At 49.6% G+C, this 14885-nt stretch overlaps 6 protein-coding genes across 6 annotated transcripts; 2 read left to right on the forward strand and 4 right to left on the reverse strand.

Moving 5' to 3' along the window:
- Positions 1–2682: 2682 nt before the first annotated feature.
- On the reverse strand, positions 2683–3372 carry N7519_010530 (60S ribosomal protein uL11; the record flags this gene model as incomplete). Its single annotated transcript, XM_057297303.1, has 4 exons — positions 2683–2696; positions 2750–3195; positions 3277–3310; positions 3369–3372. 4 exons carry the CDS (start codon positions 3370–3372, stop codon positions 2683–2685), a joined length of 498 nt encoding a protein of 165 aa, XP_057145185.1.
- Positions 3373–3815: 443 nt separating this feature from the next.
- On the reverse strand, positions 3816–6459 carry sec23 (GTPase-activating protein SEC23; the record flags this gene model as incomplete). The annotated part of the gene is made up of 7 exons (XM_057297304.1): positions 3816–3840; positions 3894–4087; positions 4146–5243; positions 5294–5767; positions 5824–6118; positions 6178–6308; positions 6367–6459. 7 exons carry the CDS (start codon positions 6457–6459, stop codon positions 3816–3818), a joined length of 2310 nt encoding a protein of 769 aa, XP_057145186.1.
- Positions 6460–7165: 706 nt separating this feature from the next.
- N7519_010532 (DNA primase subunit PRI2) lies at positions 7166–8786 on the reverse strand (the record flags this gene model as incomplete). Its single annotated transcript, XM_057297305.1, has 3 exons — positions 7166–7930; positions 7994–8544; positions 8597–8786. 3 exons carry the CDS (start codon positions 8784–8786, stop codon positions 7166–7168), a joined length of 1506 nt encoding a protein of 501 aa, XP_057145187.1.
- Positions 8787–9435: 649 nt separating this feature from the next.
- N7519_010533 (adenylate kinase ADK2) lies at positions 9436–10269 on the forward strand (the record flags this gene model as incomplete). The annotated part of the gene is made up of 2 exons (XM_057297306.1): positions 9436–9607; positions 9677–10269. 2 exons carry the CDS (start codon positions 9436–9438, stop codon positions 10267–10269), a joined length of 765 nt encoding a protein of 254 aa, XP_057145188.1.
- A 335-nt stretch (positions 10270–10604) lies between these two features.
- On the reverse strand, positions 10605–11608 carry N7519_010534 (thermonuclease family protein; the record flags this gene model as incomplete). The annotated part of the gene is made up of 2 exons (XM_057297307.1): positions 10605–11093; positions 11219–11608. The coding sequence occupies 2 exons, from the start codon at positions 11606–11608 to the stop codon at positions 10605–10607; spliced, it is 879 nt and encodes a 292-aa protein (XP_057145189.1).
- A 331-nt stretch (positions 11609–11939) lies between these two features.
- On the forward strand, positions 11940–13440 carry N7519_010535 (F-box protein; the record flags this gene model as incomplete). Its single annotated transcript, XM_057297308.1, has 2 exons — positions 11940–12613; positions 12684–13440. 2 exons carry the CDS (start codon positions 11940–11942, stop codon positions 13438–13440), a joined length of 1431 nt encoding a protein of 476 aa, XP_057145190.1.
- Between the last annotated feature and the right edge of the window lie 1445 nt (positions 13441–14885).

Below are 14885 nucleotides of genomic sequence, written 5' to 3' on the forward strand. Positions count from 1 at the left end.
GAGAATGTCCAGCTCACGATGCTGGTGTCCGAAACGGCCAATAAAAAAGAATCTTGGCAAGTGCGAGGGGGGTCGATCAAAAATGGATCAGGGGGAGATCAGTGGAGAGATGAGATCAAAGGAGAGGAAAGTCAGAGTAAAAGGAGAGGAAGCTTAGGAAGAGAAGAGAACAGAAAGAATAGAAAGAATAGAAAGCACAGAACAGAGAGAAACAAGGTTGAGCAAAACCGGGAGTGGACACGGTGGGTTCAGGTGGGGGAAGATAAAATATAAAAGATAAAATATTACTTTACACTATACGGAGTACTTAAAATACTATACATGTTAGTTATGTTATAGGTTATAGGTTATATATATATCTTATATCTAATTTATATACTCCGTATATAATCTACAACATACAACATACTCCCTTTCCTCCCAAAACCAAATATCCAAATCTAAATCCAATCCCAGTGGATCATTGGTTCCATCACGGCGACTAGTGATGGATCGGTGACGCCCCCGCCATCGAGTCGAGCCCGTTCTCGGTTTCTGTGGGCTATGAGACTTGGCTGAACCTTAGGGAAATTGATGATTTTCTATCTTCAAGTTAATATGTTAATATGTTAATATGTCTCTCTCTCTCCCTCTCACTCAAACTGGACTGGATATCTTAATATCCACCAATGTCTGTGTATTTGTTTTAGTTCTCCTTTCTTTCCCCTCTATTCTTTTTCTCTTTTTTTCCATCTTCTTCTGACAGGCGCGGCCCCCTGTTTGTTGGCGTTCCGATCCTTTCCTATCCGGGATGATTCTGGGGTTACTAACATTTCCACCACGATCCCTGCGGTCATTTCTCAGCCTCTTAGCCTGACTGATTTTCCTGTGTTATTCTTTCTACGGGGTATGGTGTAGTTGATTCGTATATACAATATAGAACATTGACAGGTCCTCTTACGAGAATATTCGAAACTTTAGACCGTTTCTCATAAAGTTAACGTGTCATAGGTAGAGATCGGCAAACTGCCCCCCACTGTGTGTCGCATCCTTCCTTGGCCTGCACAACGTTCCTGTACGGCGGCATGCGGGTCGGGTGATACAGGCACTCAGTATGTATTTACATATGTAGTGATTGAAGGCAATACTAGTTAGTATTCCTAGTCTTTCGAAAAGATAAACAAAAAGAAGGACCACCAAGAAAAAAAAGAAAACAGAAAGGGAAAAAAAAAAAAATCCCATGTCACATATATCCACTTGATATTCCCCGACTCCATTCGACCCAAATATAACTTCCTTCCAATAGACCAAACACAATGCGCACATCGAGAATGGATCAGCCCCCACCGTTGGATGAGCACGCATATCGCCTTATCTGGATGAGGATCCTCAGTGGAGCCCTGGCGCTATGCTATTACGGAGTACGGAGTAATTTGCTTGCATTCCTCATTTCATAAGAATCGGATTCTTCGGTGAGCAATTATTCTTTTATAATTCTGACATTTGGTCCACCGATAACAAATACGAACGGACTTCTCCGTAACTAAATTTTTATATTAATTTTCATTGGTCGCGCTCGGATACTTGCCCAGGTGGCTCTGTTTGGTGTAGCGGCCGTTGGGATGTTTCAGACTCAGAATAGAATTTAAAAGACAGGGCTATTTACTTGGTGTGACGTCGACTTCCGGATCCATGCAACGTACATATATATACGGAGTACATATGTAGCTAGCTAGGTAACCGCATGATTTCTAAGTTATACATTCGTACGGTGCAGATAACGTCGTTCTCGCGTGGTAGGGAATCGTTCCATTCGGGATATATATATCACAAGGTTAGAAGCAAGAAAATTTAAATTCGGGGGGTTCTAGAAACGAGTCCAGCCTCGCTCAGTCAGCTAGCTATATCATATCAATATTATGGTGTACTCAAGTGTCAATAACATCGCCTCGCATATGTAAATGCATGCTGGCAGCCCGCATGCAGGCGAGCCTGGCTGTGTTAAGACGTGGAGGTTAGTACTTTGGCACACCGCCACTGGAGGATCCGAGTGGTCATAGTCCAAAGGACATAATTAATAAGATACGAGAGATATGGAGTTCAATTCGTAATAAAAAATGTCATGATTTATTGAAGCTACCTAGACTACAGCCTACGAGAGCAGACACAAAAGTATTATCTGCAAGAGATGTAGACCCGAAATATGGACCACTGTACCCACGAAGACAAATCTTCAAGGATACCGCGATGAGTAATGGGACTGGTTTTCTCTTCCCCACTTAAAATAAGCCTATACCACGTTTTTGATATGATCAAACCCCGTAGGGAATGAACAGTAAGGGCCAGAGTGTTGTGGGGGTTCCAAAGGATGGACTGTCGGCTGTGCCAGAGATAGCCTGCCATTATTCTCATCGCCATAGGAGAAGGCGGGAGGATCATGAGAGGAGTTGGGAGAAAGAAAGGAGAAAGGAGGGATACAACCGGAAAGGAACGAGAGAAAAAAAAAGAACAAGCAGCGAGCTGGTCAATTTGTTCCAATTGCACACTCGCGAATTAGGGAAGGTATCACAGGTCATGACTCATGAATATTTTGTTGGTTTAAGAAACCATTCGTATTCTGCAACTAGCATCTCAACATTAAGAGAAGCACGCCATAGAAATCAAATAGGCCTCCTCTTTTTTGAGCATTCAAGAGAGAATAATTTATTCCTCGGGAACTGAAAAGACTGTTAGCAATTGATTCGACCATCAATGAACTCGAAAATCTCACTGTCAATCTCGCCCTCCTTGACGTCGTCGGAGACGTCCTTGGGGCTGCGACCATCGACCTGGCAGCCGACGGAGAAAGCAGTACCGAGGATCTCGAGGACAACACCGCGGAGCTCCTTGGCCATGGAGCGAGTGCGCATGATGCGGGCAATCTCGATGATCTCATCCATGGGGATGGACTTGGAGTGCTTGATGTTCTTCTCCTTCTTGCGGTCACGGGGAGGCTCCTTGAGGGCCTTGATGACAAGGGAAGAAGCGGAGGGAACAACGGAGACGGCGGCCTGACGGTTCTGGATGGTCAGGCGGACGGTAACGCGGAGACCCTTCCAGTCGCCAGTGTTCTTGGCGATATCTTCACCAATCTTCTTGGGAGACAGACCGAGGGGACCGATCTTGGGGGCCAGAGCGGACTGAGCGCCGACCTCACCACCAGTCACACGCAGGTGGCTGAAGACAAAAATGATTAGTTTCTTGATCGGTCGATAGAGCTGGATGCAGCCAGAGGGGCTGGCGAAAAATTCGACTTACATGATCTTCACCTCATTGGGATCGAACTTGGGAGCTGATCACGAGGGAATATTAGTCGCCATCTTGCAGTAGGCCAAGTAGATGATACTTACGCATGGCGAGTGCGAAAGGTAGTCAATCGTCCTTGGTTGTCGAAGAGGGTGGTTACAGAAGAGAAGAAGAAAAGGAGCCAAAAAATTAAACTTGAAGGGGACTCGCTGCTAGCGTGGCCCACACTTGCTCATCTAAGCGAATGACCGAATTAGGGGGGGTTAGGGCACTTCGCAGTGGGTCACGTGAGATAACATAACCCTTATCAAGCTGCTTGCCTCTTTGGGTATTCTGTTTTGTGCTGGCACTTCGAGGCGCTCATGGCTGCTTTATTTATACAGGATGTACTTATTGCAATGACTTCTAAAAGGCACCCTCCTGTAATGGTATCAATCCATTCAATCTACTACTATATCGCGTCAAAGGAGTTAAATCACCGCTAAAGATACACAAGACCCGAGGGTCGACGACAGACCGCCCTTGCTCTCATGGCTATTGTCTCATAACACCTAGCTGGTTCCAGATACAGCAAGTCTAGAGTAAAGTTAGTATGGGGTGCTCCAAGTCAAATTCCAGCGAAAACTCACTTCATCAGGTGGTCCATGAATGTCTGGAGCGACACGTCGTCAGTGAAGATGGTCTGCGATGAGACACCGCCACCGTAGCCGCCCGTGGTGTGGGTTGTCGACGGGTTCAGCTTGGACAGCAAGAAACGGGCCTGGGAACCACCGGCATCACAGACGATGAAGCGGGGCAGAGGGAAACGGTCGGCAATAAGATCCTATAAGACACGAGTCAGTTAACAGCGTAAACATACGTCAAGGAAGGTGGCAACGAACCCTAGCATCCTCCTTAGGCTGATCAAGAAGCATCTTGAGGTTCTCATAGCCCTCTTGTTCATGGTACCCGGCTTTCCTCCACTCGGCAATGGTCTCACCGTGGAAGATGAGGATGTGGAAGAAGGTATCAAGTAGGAGAATGTGGGCGGGCTGGATAGAAGCGGAGTCCAGAAGCACCGGCTGAGCACCTTCTTGCTCTAGAGAGTACGAATCAAGAGTGGGCTGGATCATGACGAGAGAGTCACCGGTATCCTCGTGGTTCAAGACATGGCGGTAGAAAGCAGTCTCATCGGGCGAGTTGTTGAAAACTTGCAGGAACTGACTTCGGCGGAGATGGAACATGAACTGAGGGTACAAGGTGAAGTTCTTTTCCAATCGGAATGATGTCGGGTCATCCTTCCGGTAGTCAGCGAATCGGGAGCAGAGTCTGATCAGCATGCGATCAACCCAGCGCAGGACGTCTGGACCGTCATCAACCTCCGCCTTGAAGACCGCAATACGGGCCATGAGGACAGCGGCAGCCTCTTGGTCGAAGGACTGTGCCAGGGTTGGGTCACCCGCAGGTCCGCTCAAGGGCCGGGCAGTAGTGGTTACCCGCAGGTGGTAATGCCCAGAGGAGTGCTGGTAGTATGTCAAAAACTGGATCACACCCCGTTGAGGACCAGGCTGAACAGCAGCTGGGCCGCCTTGGTTGGCAATCTCAAAGTAAATACCGTAGCTGGAGGACGGGTCCATTCCGCACATTTTCCATGCACAGGTGTTACCGATACCGCATTCTGTCTCGCCAACGGAGCTTGACTTCTTGTTCAGCGAGATAGCGTGGCCAATCAGACCAGTAACCTTAAGTTCCTTAGTTGTAAGCACCTCGAGAGATGCATTGAAGCCCATCAAGAGGTTGTCGGCGGCGTCCTTGTCGAACACACGCACGAACGATTGCTTGAACTGTGAGGATGTGAAGCTATCTGTGAGAAGCATGTGACCGCCAGTGTAGTTGGAGAGATTCTTCATTTCCAGCAAACCCACTTGATCAAGACAGCCGGCGAAAATATCGACAATATGGCCATTGTTGGCAGCGCGCTTAGCGAGAGCATCATAGAACTAGAATCAAATTAGCAAAATATCCAATACACCCTTGCGTTGAGACCGACCTTGACAGCCTTCTTGTAGTACTTGATGTTGTCCCGGTCGATATCGTGGTGCGAACGAATAGGCTCCTTCAGTTCGGGTGAAACAACGTGGCCAGGGCCCTCAGTGGCTGCACCACTGGTGAAAGCCATAATGCGGCCTCCAGCATTCTGGAAGGAACTCTCAAGCAGACCAACAGCAACGCTCAGGGCAACACCAGTGCAGCGAAGGGGACGCTTGTCATTGGCCACTGGCCAGGGATCGCGCTGCAGTTGTTCGAGGACATTGGTGATCTGGAACTCAACCTGCTGCACAGGCATAAGGAAGCGCGCAGCCGGGCCAAGGGGAGGACGGGCAGGCTGTTGCTGGGGAACACCAGGGCGCATGCCGCCGGCCAGGCCCAGCATCTCTTGAACCTGCTTGGCGGTGTATTCCTTGTTGCCTCTGAACACATACGACTTTGCGCATTCGGTGTAGCCGAGTTCGTGAACTTGGGCCTATATATCAAGGTCAATAACATGCCAACTGCCTTGCGAGGAGCATCGTTCCCTACCATAGTGCCGAAGGTAATCAGACCGACCAGCGCATTGGGCGGCAGAAGAGACAAGCTCATGATGAGGGAATCCTTCACAGCCTGCAGACTGTCATCCTCCTGGCAGGTATCGACAACGAAGACAAAAATCGGGGGAGCGGGGGCGGGTCGTGCCAATTGGTACTCGATCGTCGTGCTCTGGGGGTGGAGCTCTGGGGGTATCGTGTTCTCCGTGATATCCTTGTAATGCGGAGGGAGAGGGTTGCGTGACAGACAGAAGGGGCAGATCCAGACTCGTGCGCGGACATCGACAGTGCTGTCCAGCTGGTTAGTCCATCTTATCATCAAGGTACCTCAGATCAACACGATACGTACGCATATGGGTTGAGGACAGCTCGACAGGGCTGCTTGCAAGTAACGGGCTCATATTGTAGCAAAGGGGCATCGGGCTTTTCCTTCAATGGGGTGTAGACGGCGGCGATGGGAACGACTAAGCGGGACGCTTCCTATATTAAGTATCAGCGGATGATGCGGTGAAGGCCAGAGGGTGTCACTATCACGAACCATGCGAGTGCTCGGGAAAGTGTTCCAACTGAGTCTGATGCCATCGCGGTCTTCCACATCACTCCACTGATCCTTCAGCGCTTCGTAATCCATCTTGTCGGTACCTGTTCCGGGACTCGGTCTTGTGTTGACAAAGGGAGGGGGTATATGCGGGTATCGAGAAGTCGCGAGGAAAAGGGAACCTCGGGATTTAGGGTCTACTCCAGTAAATTAAGCAAGTAAACCACCCGGAGCATAATCCAGTCCCAAAATAAATCAGAGTCCCCGTTAATAGCTAGGGATTGAGTGAACGAGATGGAGGAGTATGTTGTGTGGAGGTCCGGTCCGTGAGTAAGGCCAGGTTGCAGCATAGTTGGTCTTTACCGCCTCCCGGACCAAAACATCATTAAAACTCGGCTCGTCCGCGGTTTCTTCCTCTTTTCTTTTCCTCCTTCAATTTCACGCCAGCCTACAATGTGTGTAAACATGTTATTATCGACAACTTCCGTCATTCCATGGCAAAGTTGTCCACTCGTTGAGCGGAGAATAACTTGACCCGTTGCTGGGCACCTGGATTTGAGAGGTCATTCTGATCCTTTCGGATTCTCTGGGAATCAGCTGTGGTCACACTCCCATTATTGTATGCCACGATTGTTAGAATATATATTATCTTGATTCAATTGGACCTGCTTCATCCATGGATATGTCCTCGTACATCCCTATACTCCCCCTCTAAACGCCGACTATTAAGGAAAACACGTGAAAAATGAAAAACTGCCCCGACATTACATCATGAAAATTTGACATGTGTGAAGAGACCCTAAGCATCCTTCGGGGCTTTAGACATCTGCTTCAACAGGTAGCTCCGCTTGAAGTAAGTGTTGGGGTGAACAATTGTGTCAAGGTCAGTTTGACTCCACGACCCATCCTCTTTGACCTTCTTGATCTCGTTCTTGTGCGTCGCCTCGAACACTCTGTTGCAGGCAATATGATACCGCATCTTACCAACGTCCTCACGCACACCCCGCAGGACCTCCTTGTCACTGACGCCAGTGGCCTGGAGGAAGCCCACCAAGTTATCAACGGAGTAATGGCGATAGGGACAGCCGTGAGTCTGACCAATGCCAGGATTTGAGTCGCCGAGAATCTTCTGGCACGAGTAGGGAGTGTAACCCTTTCCGCGGCGGTTCACATCTCCACCGACCTCGCCATAGGCGTGACGAATGTTGTACTTGTATTGAGAGTTGAACTCGTCATCGGTCTTGCCCTTGAAAGACTGACGCCAGAACAAGATACACTCCTCCAAGGACAAGCCAATGCCCTTCAGGAAGAGCGTATACTGTAGTCGACCGAAGTGCTTCAGATGGTTGTTCTTGCGCAAGTTCACGTGCAAGCTCTTCATGCACAAGGGGAAATGCTGTTGGGCCAGTTGGTCGATGGAGCTGGCCGTGATCGGAGACCCGTCCACATATCCTTCGCCCTCCGAGTATACCGACTCGGCGCTGCCAAAGTTCTTTGAAAGATGATTCAGAATGGGTGTTAGACGATCATCCTCGTCCAGCCGTGGAAGGGCACGACTTGTGAGCTAAAATGCAATCAGCCACGATATTTCAAGCATCAAGCTCCTACTGTAGATATGTAGACGTACCTCGAGTGCGCGCTCCAAGCGGGCGGTAAACTCAGCCACGATCATGCTCAGCTGCTCTCGACCAGGAACGTAAGCCTTTCCTTTCTTCAGGAAAACCGAGCGTCGTTCGACTAACTCAGGAACCTTCTCCCAGTCGACTTTATACCAGGTCTCATCCTCCAGCCCACGCAGCCCTGGCGTGGAGCTGAGGAGATTCTTTGCAATCTCTGTCTTTTCAAAGTCACCTACAGGTTCCCAATCGAGATTCAAGCTATCGATAAATGCGCGCTTCTCCCTTGTGTCATCCTTCTGGAAACGGAATTTGAAGAGCATGGTCTCGGCGCGGGCGAATCGTCGACGGAGGTCCTCTGTGGCTGAGAAGGCCAACCGGAGGATAAAATGAGAGTAGTGGTCCTTTTGACGCTCATTTTTCAAGCGGGGGTCTGCGGCGCCCGAGGGAGAAGAGGTATTAGAGGAAAGAGGGAGGAATTTCTGCAAAAGAGGTGTAATATAGCTCTCCGTCTCGGCGGGGGACTTATTTCGATAAGAGCATGCTTCGATCTCGGCCAAGACTGTTTGGTATTAGTAAATAGCAAGAGAGCATGAATGTATAAATGTGCATACTCTTCAGTCTGTCAATGGCCCATTGCTCGAATTGCTCGAGAGTGATTTCCGCCGTAGGAGGTATTTCATAAATGTTCAGGCGGTGCGCATAGTCCTGCTGCTTGTATGTTGGGGTAGCGAATTGTCTCTTTTTGGGGTCAATAACAGCCCGTCGTTTGGGATCAATGCGATGGGCGTCTTGTCGAATCATGGTGTATGTATTGTGTTCAGTTGTCGAGAAACGAATGTATGAGATCTCCGCACTAAATGAACGCGAACGCGTCGGACGCGCAGAATCACGTGAAATAAAATCATTTGGCGTAACTTACGTAATAAAGTACCACGGGGGGGCGTTCCTGGCCTGCTCGGCCTGCTCACGGGTGATGCTTTCCCCGACCAGAGCGTCTTCTTTAAGACCATGTGCACAGACATGTGAAAGTGGCACTTATACCGAGTCATAGAAGTAGATATATAAGTCCTTGATCTTCTCTCCTTATGATCATGTTATAATATGATCTTTTTATAATCACCTAGACTTGAGTGCTCTGCAATACACTCCAACATACAACATACTCCGTACCTTAAAAAGGTATCCAGTTTCCCTCGGAGTCTTCACCGACCGCCGAAAGGATCAACCTTCCCCACAGAATCAACATTCTCAACAGACATCGCCCTGGAGATATGCGGCTGCTTGTCCTCTAACCCCAAGCTCCAACTCTTCACTGCAATCCATTATGCTGTCGTGATATTGTTCATAATTGTTCCCGTGGTTCCTCCCGCATCCCCAACATTTGAACCGTCGAGTCCGCCAGGACCAGCAACCTTAAACCTTCGAGCTCTCAACGCAGCTATCGCACGTAATGTCACACACAACAAGACAGCTCCGAAAGGCTGCGCGGATCATCTTGATTGGTGCACCGGGAGTAGGAAAAGGAACACAGTCCGAGCGACTGCTAGCCCGATTTCCCCAGCTGGCTTCAATCAGCTCGGGTGATCTGTTGAGAGAGAATGTGCGCCGACGCACACCCCTCGGTAAGCAGAACCAGCATCGGCGCAATAATCAATTGCATACGGAGCCAATATCTCTAACCTTAATAACAGGCCTGGAAGCAGAGGCCGCAATGCAGTCCGGCAACCTTGTTCCTGACTCAATGATTCTGAACTTGATCTCCGATGATATGAAATCCAAGGGCTGGCTCCTCCCACCACGCACATCCTCAGTACAACCCGCAGCATCCTCGTCATCTTCTTCCCTAGCCGATACTCCCTCCTCCCACTCAATCGATTCCTCAGCCTCCTTTATCCTCGACGGGTTTCCCCGCACTGCGGCTCAGGCAACAACCCTGGACAGCCTAGTACCGGTCAACTTTGTCGTGCACCTCATCACTCCACCATCAGTGATTCTTGCCCGCATTGCATCGCGCTGGGTCCACGAGCCCTCAGGTCGGGTGTATAACACAGACTTCCACCCGCCCAAGGTGCCGGGCAGAGACGATGTTACGGGCGAGCCGTTGACGCAGCGAGAGGATGATTCTCTTGAGACATGGAAGCAGCGTCTACGGAAGTTCGAGGAGACGAGCAAATCCCTTCTGGAGCACTATGACCGTCAACGGTGTCTATTCCGTGCGGAGGGTAACAGCTCCGACGAAATCAGCCCAAAGCTGTTTGCCGAGGTTGAGCGGCGGTTCTGCTGAGCGAATAATAGCCTGTATACTGACTTGTCTTCTTGGATTCTCCCAATCCCTCGGGAGATTAATGGTCTTAATGCCCATTTAGCAATTGCGGCCTGATTTGGAGGCAACACCACCCCCAGCCCATGTATAGTTTTACACAACTTGGTGTATCATATTCAGCATTCAAAGTGCGGTTTGATCATGATCATCGCATACCAGCCATAGATGTACAACGCTGTATAGTGAAATCGTAGTCGTGCCGTCTCGTCGCATGCAAATGTAAATGCCAGTACACAAGAAAAATAACATATAAACGCTCATAGCCATAGTCGCAAACCCAGCTTACCGCGACTGATTCATCTATTTCCAGACTTCCCTTTCCCATTCCCTTTTCCGTTCCCTTTCTCGATCGGAAGGGGATCTCCCATACCCATCCGATTCTTGTACTCCCTCGGACTCTCCCAACCAGACCCGACACGACGATAATCCTTCCAAAGCCCCTTGGCTCGCTTCTTAGCCCACCACTCGGCCTTGCGGTATTTCTTTTCCATCTTATCACCGCCAAATTCTGAGCCAATCTTCGCTTCGTAAACAGTCGCTAAGCCACGCTTCAGCATTTCGTAAGAAACATCCCGCCGACGGAATGGCGGGAAGTCAAATGCGCGCCGGACGAAGACACTCGCTACCACGCGCGAGTACTGGTCCTGCCGGTGAACGAGCGCACGGACTCGTCGGTTGGACAGATATGATGTTAGCCATGTGTGTGCGTCGCGCGCGAAAGGTTGTTCGGGGCGGCCGAAGTGGGCGAGTTCTGGGGCGTCGACGCCAGCGAGACGGATGTGGATCTGCGTTTGAGTAAATATGTAAGCTGGATATAGATGTTGGGTTGTGCTATGGCACAATTACGCCTGCTCTGAGCTGGAGGCGCCGAGGGTGGGGGAAGAGCTAAGGTAGGTGGCGGGCGACGAACAGTTTTATCCTTCAGATCCTTCTTCACGGTAGGAACCTTTTTCCAAGGTAGCCAGCCCCATCCGGCCATGCGGCCACCCGGTGTATGGAATATCCTGAAATTGTCTCCATCGCCGACGCTGGTGACTTGGCCGAAGATGCTCCGCCGTCGAAGATATGAGGACGAGATGCCAGGCGCGTCGGGGATGCGCCGTAGGTAACGGCGGTGGAAGCGCACTGCGATAAGAATGCCGCTTGTTAGGACAACAGTTGGGACAATGGTTCTGAGTTCTGTGAACGCCGTCCAGTCGACGATGGAACTCGACTTGTTCGCCGCGGAGGAGAGCCAGGAGCTGGGTGTTTGTTTTTGTTCGTCATTGGTCGACTCGGAGCTCCATGGCGGCCATCGCATCACGACCCATGCCACTTATGTGACAAGTTTATGTGTGGTGAGAACGGGTGGTGAGTGTAGTTGGGGTAAAAGACGATCGGTCAACCTTGGAAGCAACGATCATCTGCACGGGTAAAGGTGCAACCACCGATTCCTCTCATTGGTAAACAATCGACACGCTCCCCATTGATGCATCCTTTACCTACAATATGCTAAGGGCTGCGCTACGACCTTAGATATTAGGGGAATTGTCGTCAAATGACATCCTCAGGGTTTCTTCAAGTTTTTCATTGTACAGAGCACGTCTCTAAAGATCCGAGGTCCTTTTCTCTTCGATAAGCACAACCTAGCAATGACTAGACCGAAAGAGAGCCATGGCCTGGCATTCCTACCTCGCGAACTCTTTTGGATGATTCTATGTTATCTAGAACCAAACGAGCTAGTCCGATGTCGCCGCGTCTCGCATGCCTGGAACGAAGCCTTTAGCAACCCGGCCGTCCTACTCGCACTCCTGAAGAAACTTTTCCCATGGACAGAAGAAGTCAAAAGCCTGGACACGGAGACATCAGTTGAAGAACAAGACCAAGGCCGTCGTCTTTTCGACCAGGTCGCTTCACGATACAATTACCTAGCACGAGGCAAGCCCCGCTCTATCCAGAAGTACCGCCTCTGCGATGACTTTGGTAGCAGTGGAGACCGTGAATGGTACCAGGTGCAGCCATGGGAGTCACACGCTAGTCATATGAGGCGCTTCGTTGACCGCCAGTTCTCTGAGGCTTTATGGACTTTCGAGAACGGCCTGCTGGTCTACCCCAGCGCAGATCATCAGTGTCTCGTACTCATGGATTTGGAAACGGACCGGCAGTTTATGGTGCCATTTATTATTCGTGGCAAGGTCGTCCGTCGAGTACGGCTGCAGAAGAGCTTGCTCGTTGTCGAGTGGGCTGAACCGAAGGCCTTCCACTGGCTGAATGATAGCGATGGCGTGCATCGTCATTTTGCGTCCTCCTTTGATGTGACAAAGGGGTGAGAATCAGGGATGGAGTATTGTACCGCGCAATGAATGGAAGATTATGTTTTTGGGACATCCACTGAGCGAGCGAGATCGGTTCTTCTCCTCGCATAGTGACACTCACTATGTGATTTATATATGGCAGCCAAATCGCAGCTTGTACACCGCCGACGAGGATGCTCCCATTGAGTCTTTGTTTGTCTGGGACATATCGAAAGCATCATCATATCGACCTTCATTGGATCCCACAGGGCGACTGAGAGATGACTCTCCTGGTGACTCTCCATCAATCGTAGCACGATTCGGGTTCCGAGACCTCGAGTTCTTCGACATCCGACAGCGAGGCTGTCCAAGCATTCAACGATTGGAGATTACGGATGATGCCCAGGCGGTCGAAATTACAGAAAATGTTTCCATCCAGCCGGAAGACGAACCACCCGAAATATTTGGGCTGCCCGAGCCTATTACGACAAGCATTCCTCTAGTTGGAAATGGGCCTCATTGGCGCCGGGAGTTCGAGGGTGTTTTACCGCCTTATCGTGGGAACTGCAGCATGCAGGCTGAGAGTATGGAACTTAATGGGTGTATCATGAAGGACCCTTGGTTTGGCATTATTTCTCAAGTGACTGTGCTCGAGCCTAATCTTGGCTTTTGTCTTCACTTTGATACTTGGACGTGGGTACAAAATCAGACTACCTATTTGAGTATCCAGACACCTCGCTCGATCATTACTTGTGACAATTGGGATTTTGTCGGTAGGGGGAAGATCGCTGGTAGTGAGAAGTATCTGATGGGCGAGAACTGCAATCGAGAGCTAGTGGTTTACCGGTTTGATAGATGAATTGAAGATGAACAAGAAGATTTGGCCGCTTATGCGGTCTCTCTCGCTAACGACCTGATGACTCTACAAAGTCGATTCCTTCCAAGGTTATATCAACATTAGCCAAATGAATTGTCGATGTTCCTTTCGTCACCTTCGCCTTCTTGAGGTGTATATCAATCTCTCATTCTATTTATTACACCCTTCACTCCCTATGGCGCCCGTCGAGTAGAAAGCGGACTGGGCCATAGTTTACACTCCTAGGCCAATCCATAGGTAGAGGAAGCGATTATTTACGACACAATTACCTTCCCTCGGTTATTGCACGAGGGCTGGGCGCAGTACCCAAGGAGTGTAGAGCAGTATGTTTAGCCAAGGAGAAGCACTCATTTGGCATCATTGAATGCATAGATCCAGGTATGGAATTTATCTTATTCTGTATCTTCAGATATCCCTCATGGACAAAAAGTCACAGTTGGATGGAGCTGCTCAGCATCACCAACAAAGCCACACCGAGAACCTGAGTTAATAGCCATTGCTACCATGTCATCTCCTACCTGGTATTACCAGTGTGGTCCATCGCAGACGGCCGCCAATGATCGGACCAAGACAGCTTCAATAACTCATGTAACGCATCTTTTGAGGTAGTTGATACGACTCTGGTTGCAGCCAAGACACTCGTAATCTGCTCTGGGGGTTTGGTATTTTCTTATTTAGTTTCAGCATATCCATGGATCGTCTCCTGGTTGGACACTCCAAGGAAGGCCACATACTCGTACTCGTGCGTGCAATCTCCCGACGATCCGCACCCATGTCGCCAGACATACATCTGTCTCCAGCATGGCCAAAGCATATGATTAGGGGAGTCCCTATAAATGAGAGACTGCCAGACCTGAATCACAATATATTTCAGTAGAACGGCCCCGAAGCTGAGCTCTTGGGTACCTGGTACATACTGTGGAATGCCAGCAGAGGTAAAGCTCCCAATTTATTGTCATTCGAACGCCGCCAAGGAGGGACAGGAAACTCTTGAGAAATTGGCTCTGCGGCATCGACGACATGTTTGTTATCTTGTCCTCAACTCTTAGCAAGGCCTGACAGAACTGCTCAATTGCACTTCTTGCGAGGATTGAGCTCGACTACGTCGACATCGTAGGTGACAATCGGAGCCTTGGATCTGAAGATGTGTTGCATGAGGTAGGAGGATAATGTCAATATCAGCGAAGCGAATAGTGATTTCTGTTGCAAAGGTGAACGTATAGTGTTTCAAACCGAAGCACAAAGGAAGTAAGTGACTGAGAAGCAATTTCTATTTTTTTACTCTGGCCAAATCGAGCACGATGACGGGAGATCCATCTTGTAAGAGGAAAGGACACATAGGGTAAATTAGAAGCCGATGTGAGTTCGAGGTGAGCCCGAGGTCACTATATCTGTGCATGAGAACGAAGTGGTATCTTGACCGAGAT

The sequence above is a fragment of the Penicillium mononematosum genome (assembly GCF_028829835.1).
Source record: "Penicillium mononematosum strain IBT 11891 chromosome Unknown utg000005l:1.0-9366267.0:1.0-9372171.0, whole genome shotgun sequence".
Lineage (NCBI taxonomy): Eukaryota > Fungi > Ascomycota > Eurotiomycetes > Eurotiales > Aspergillaceae > Penicillium > Penicillium mononematosum.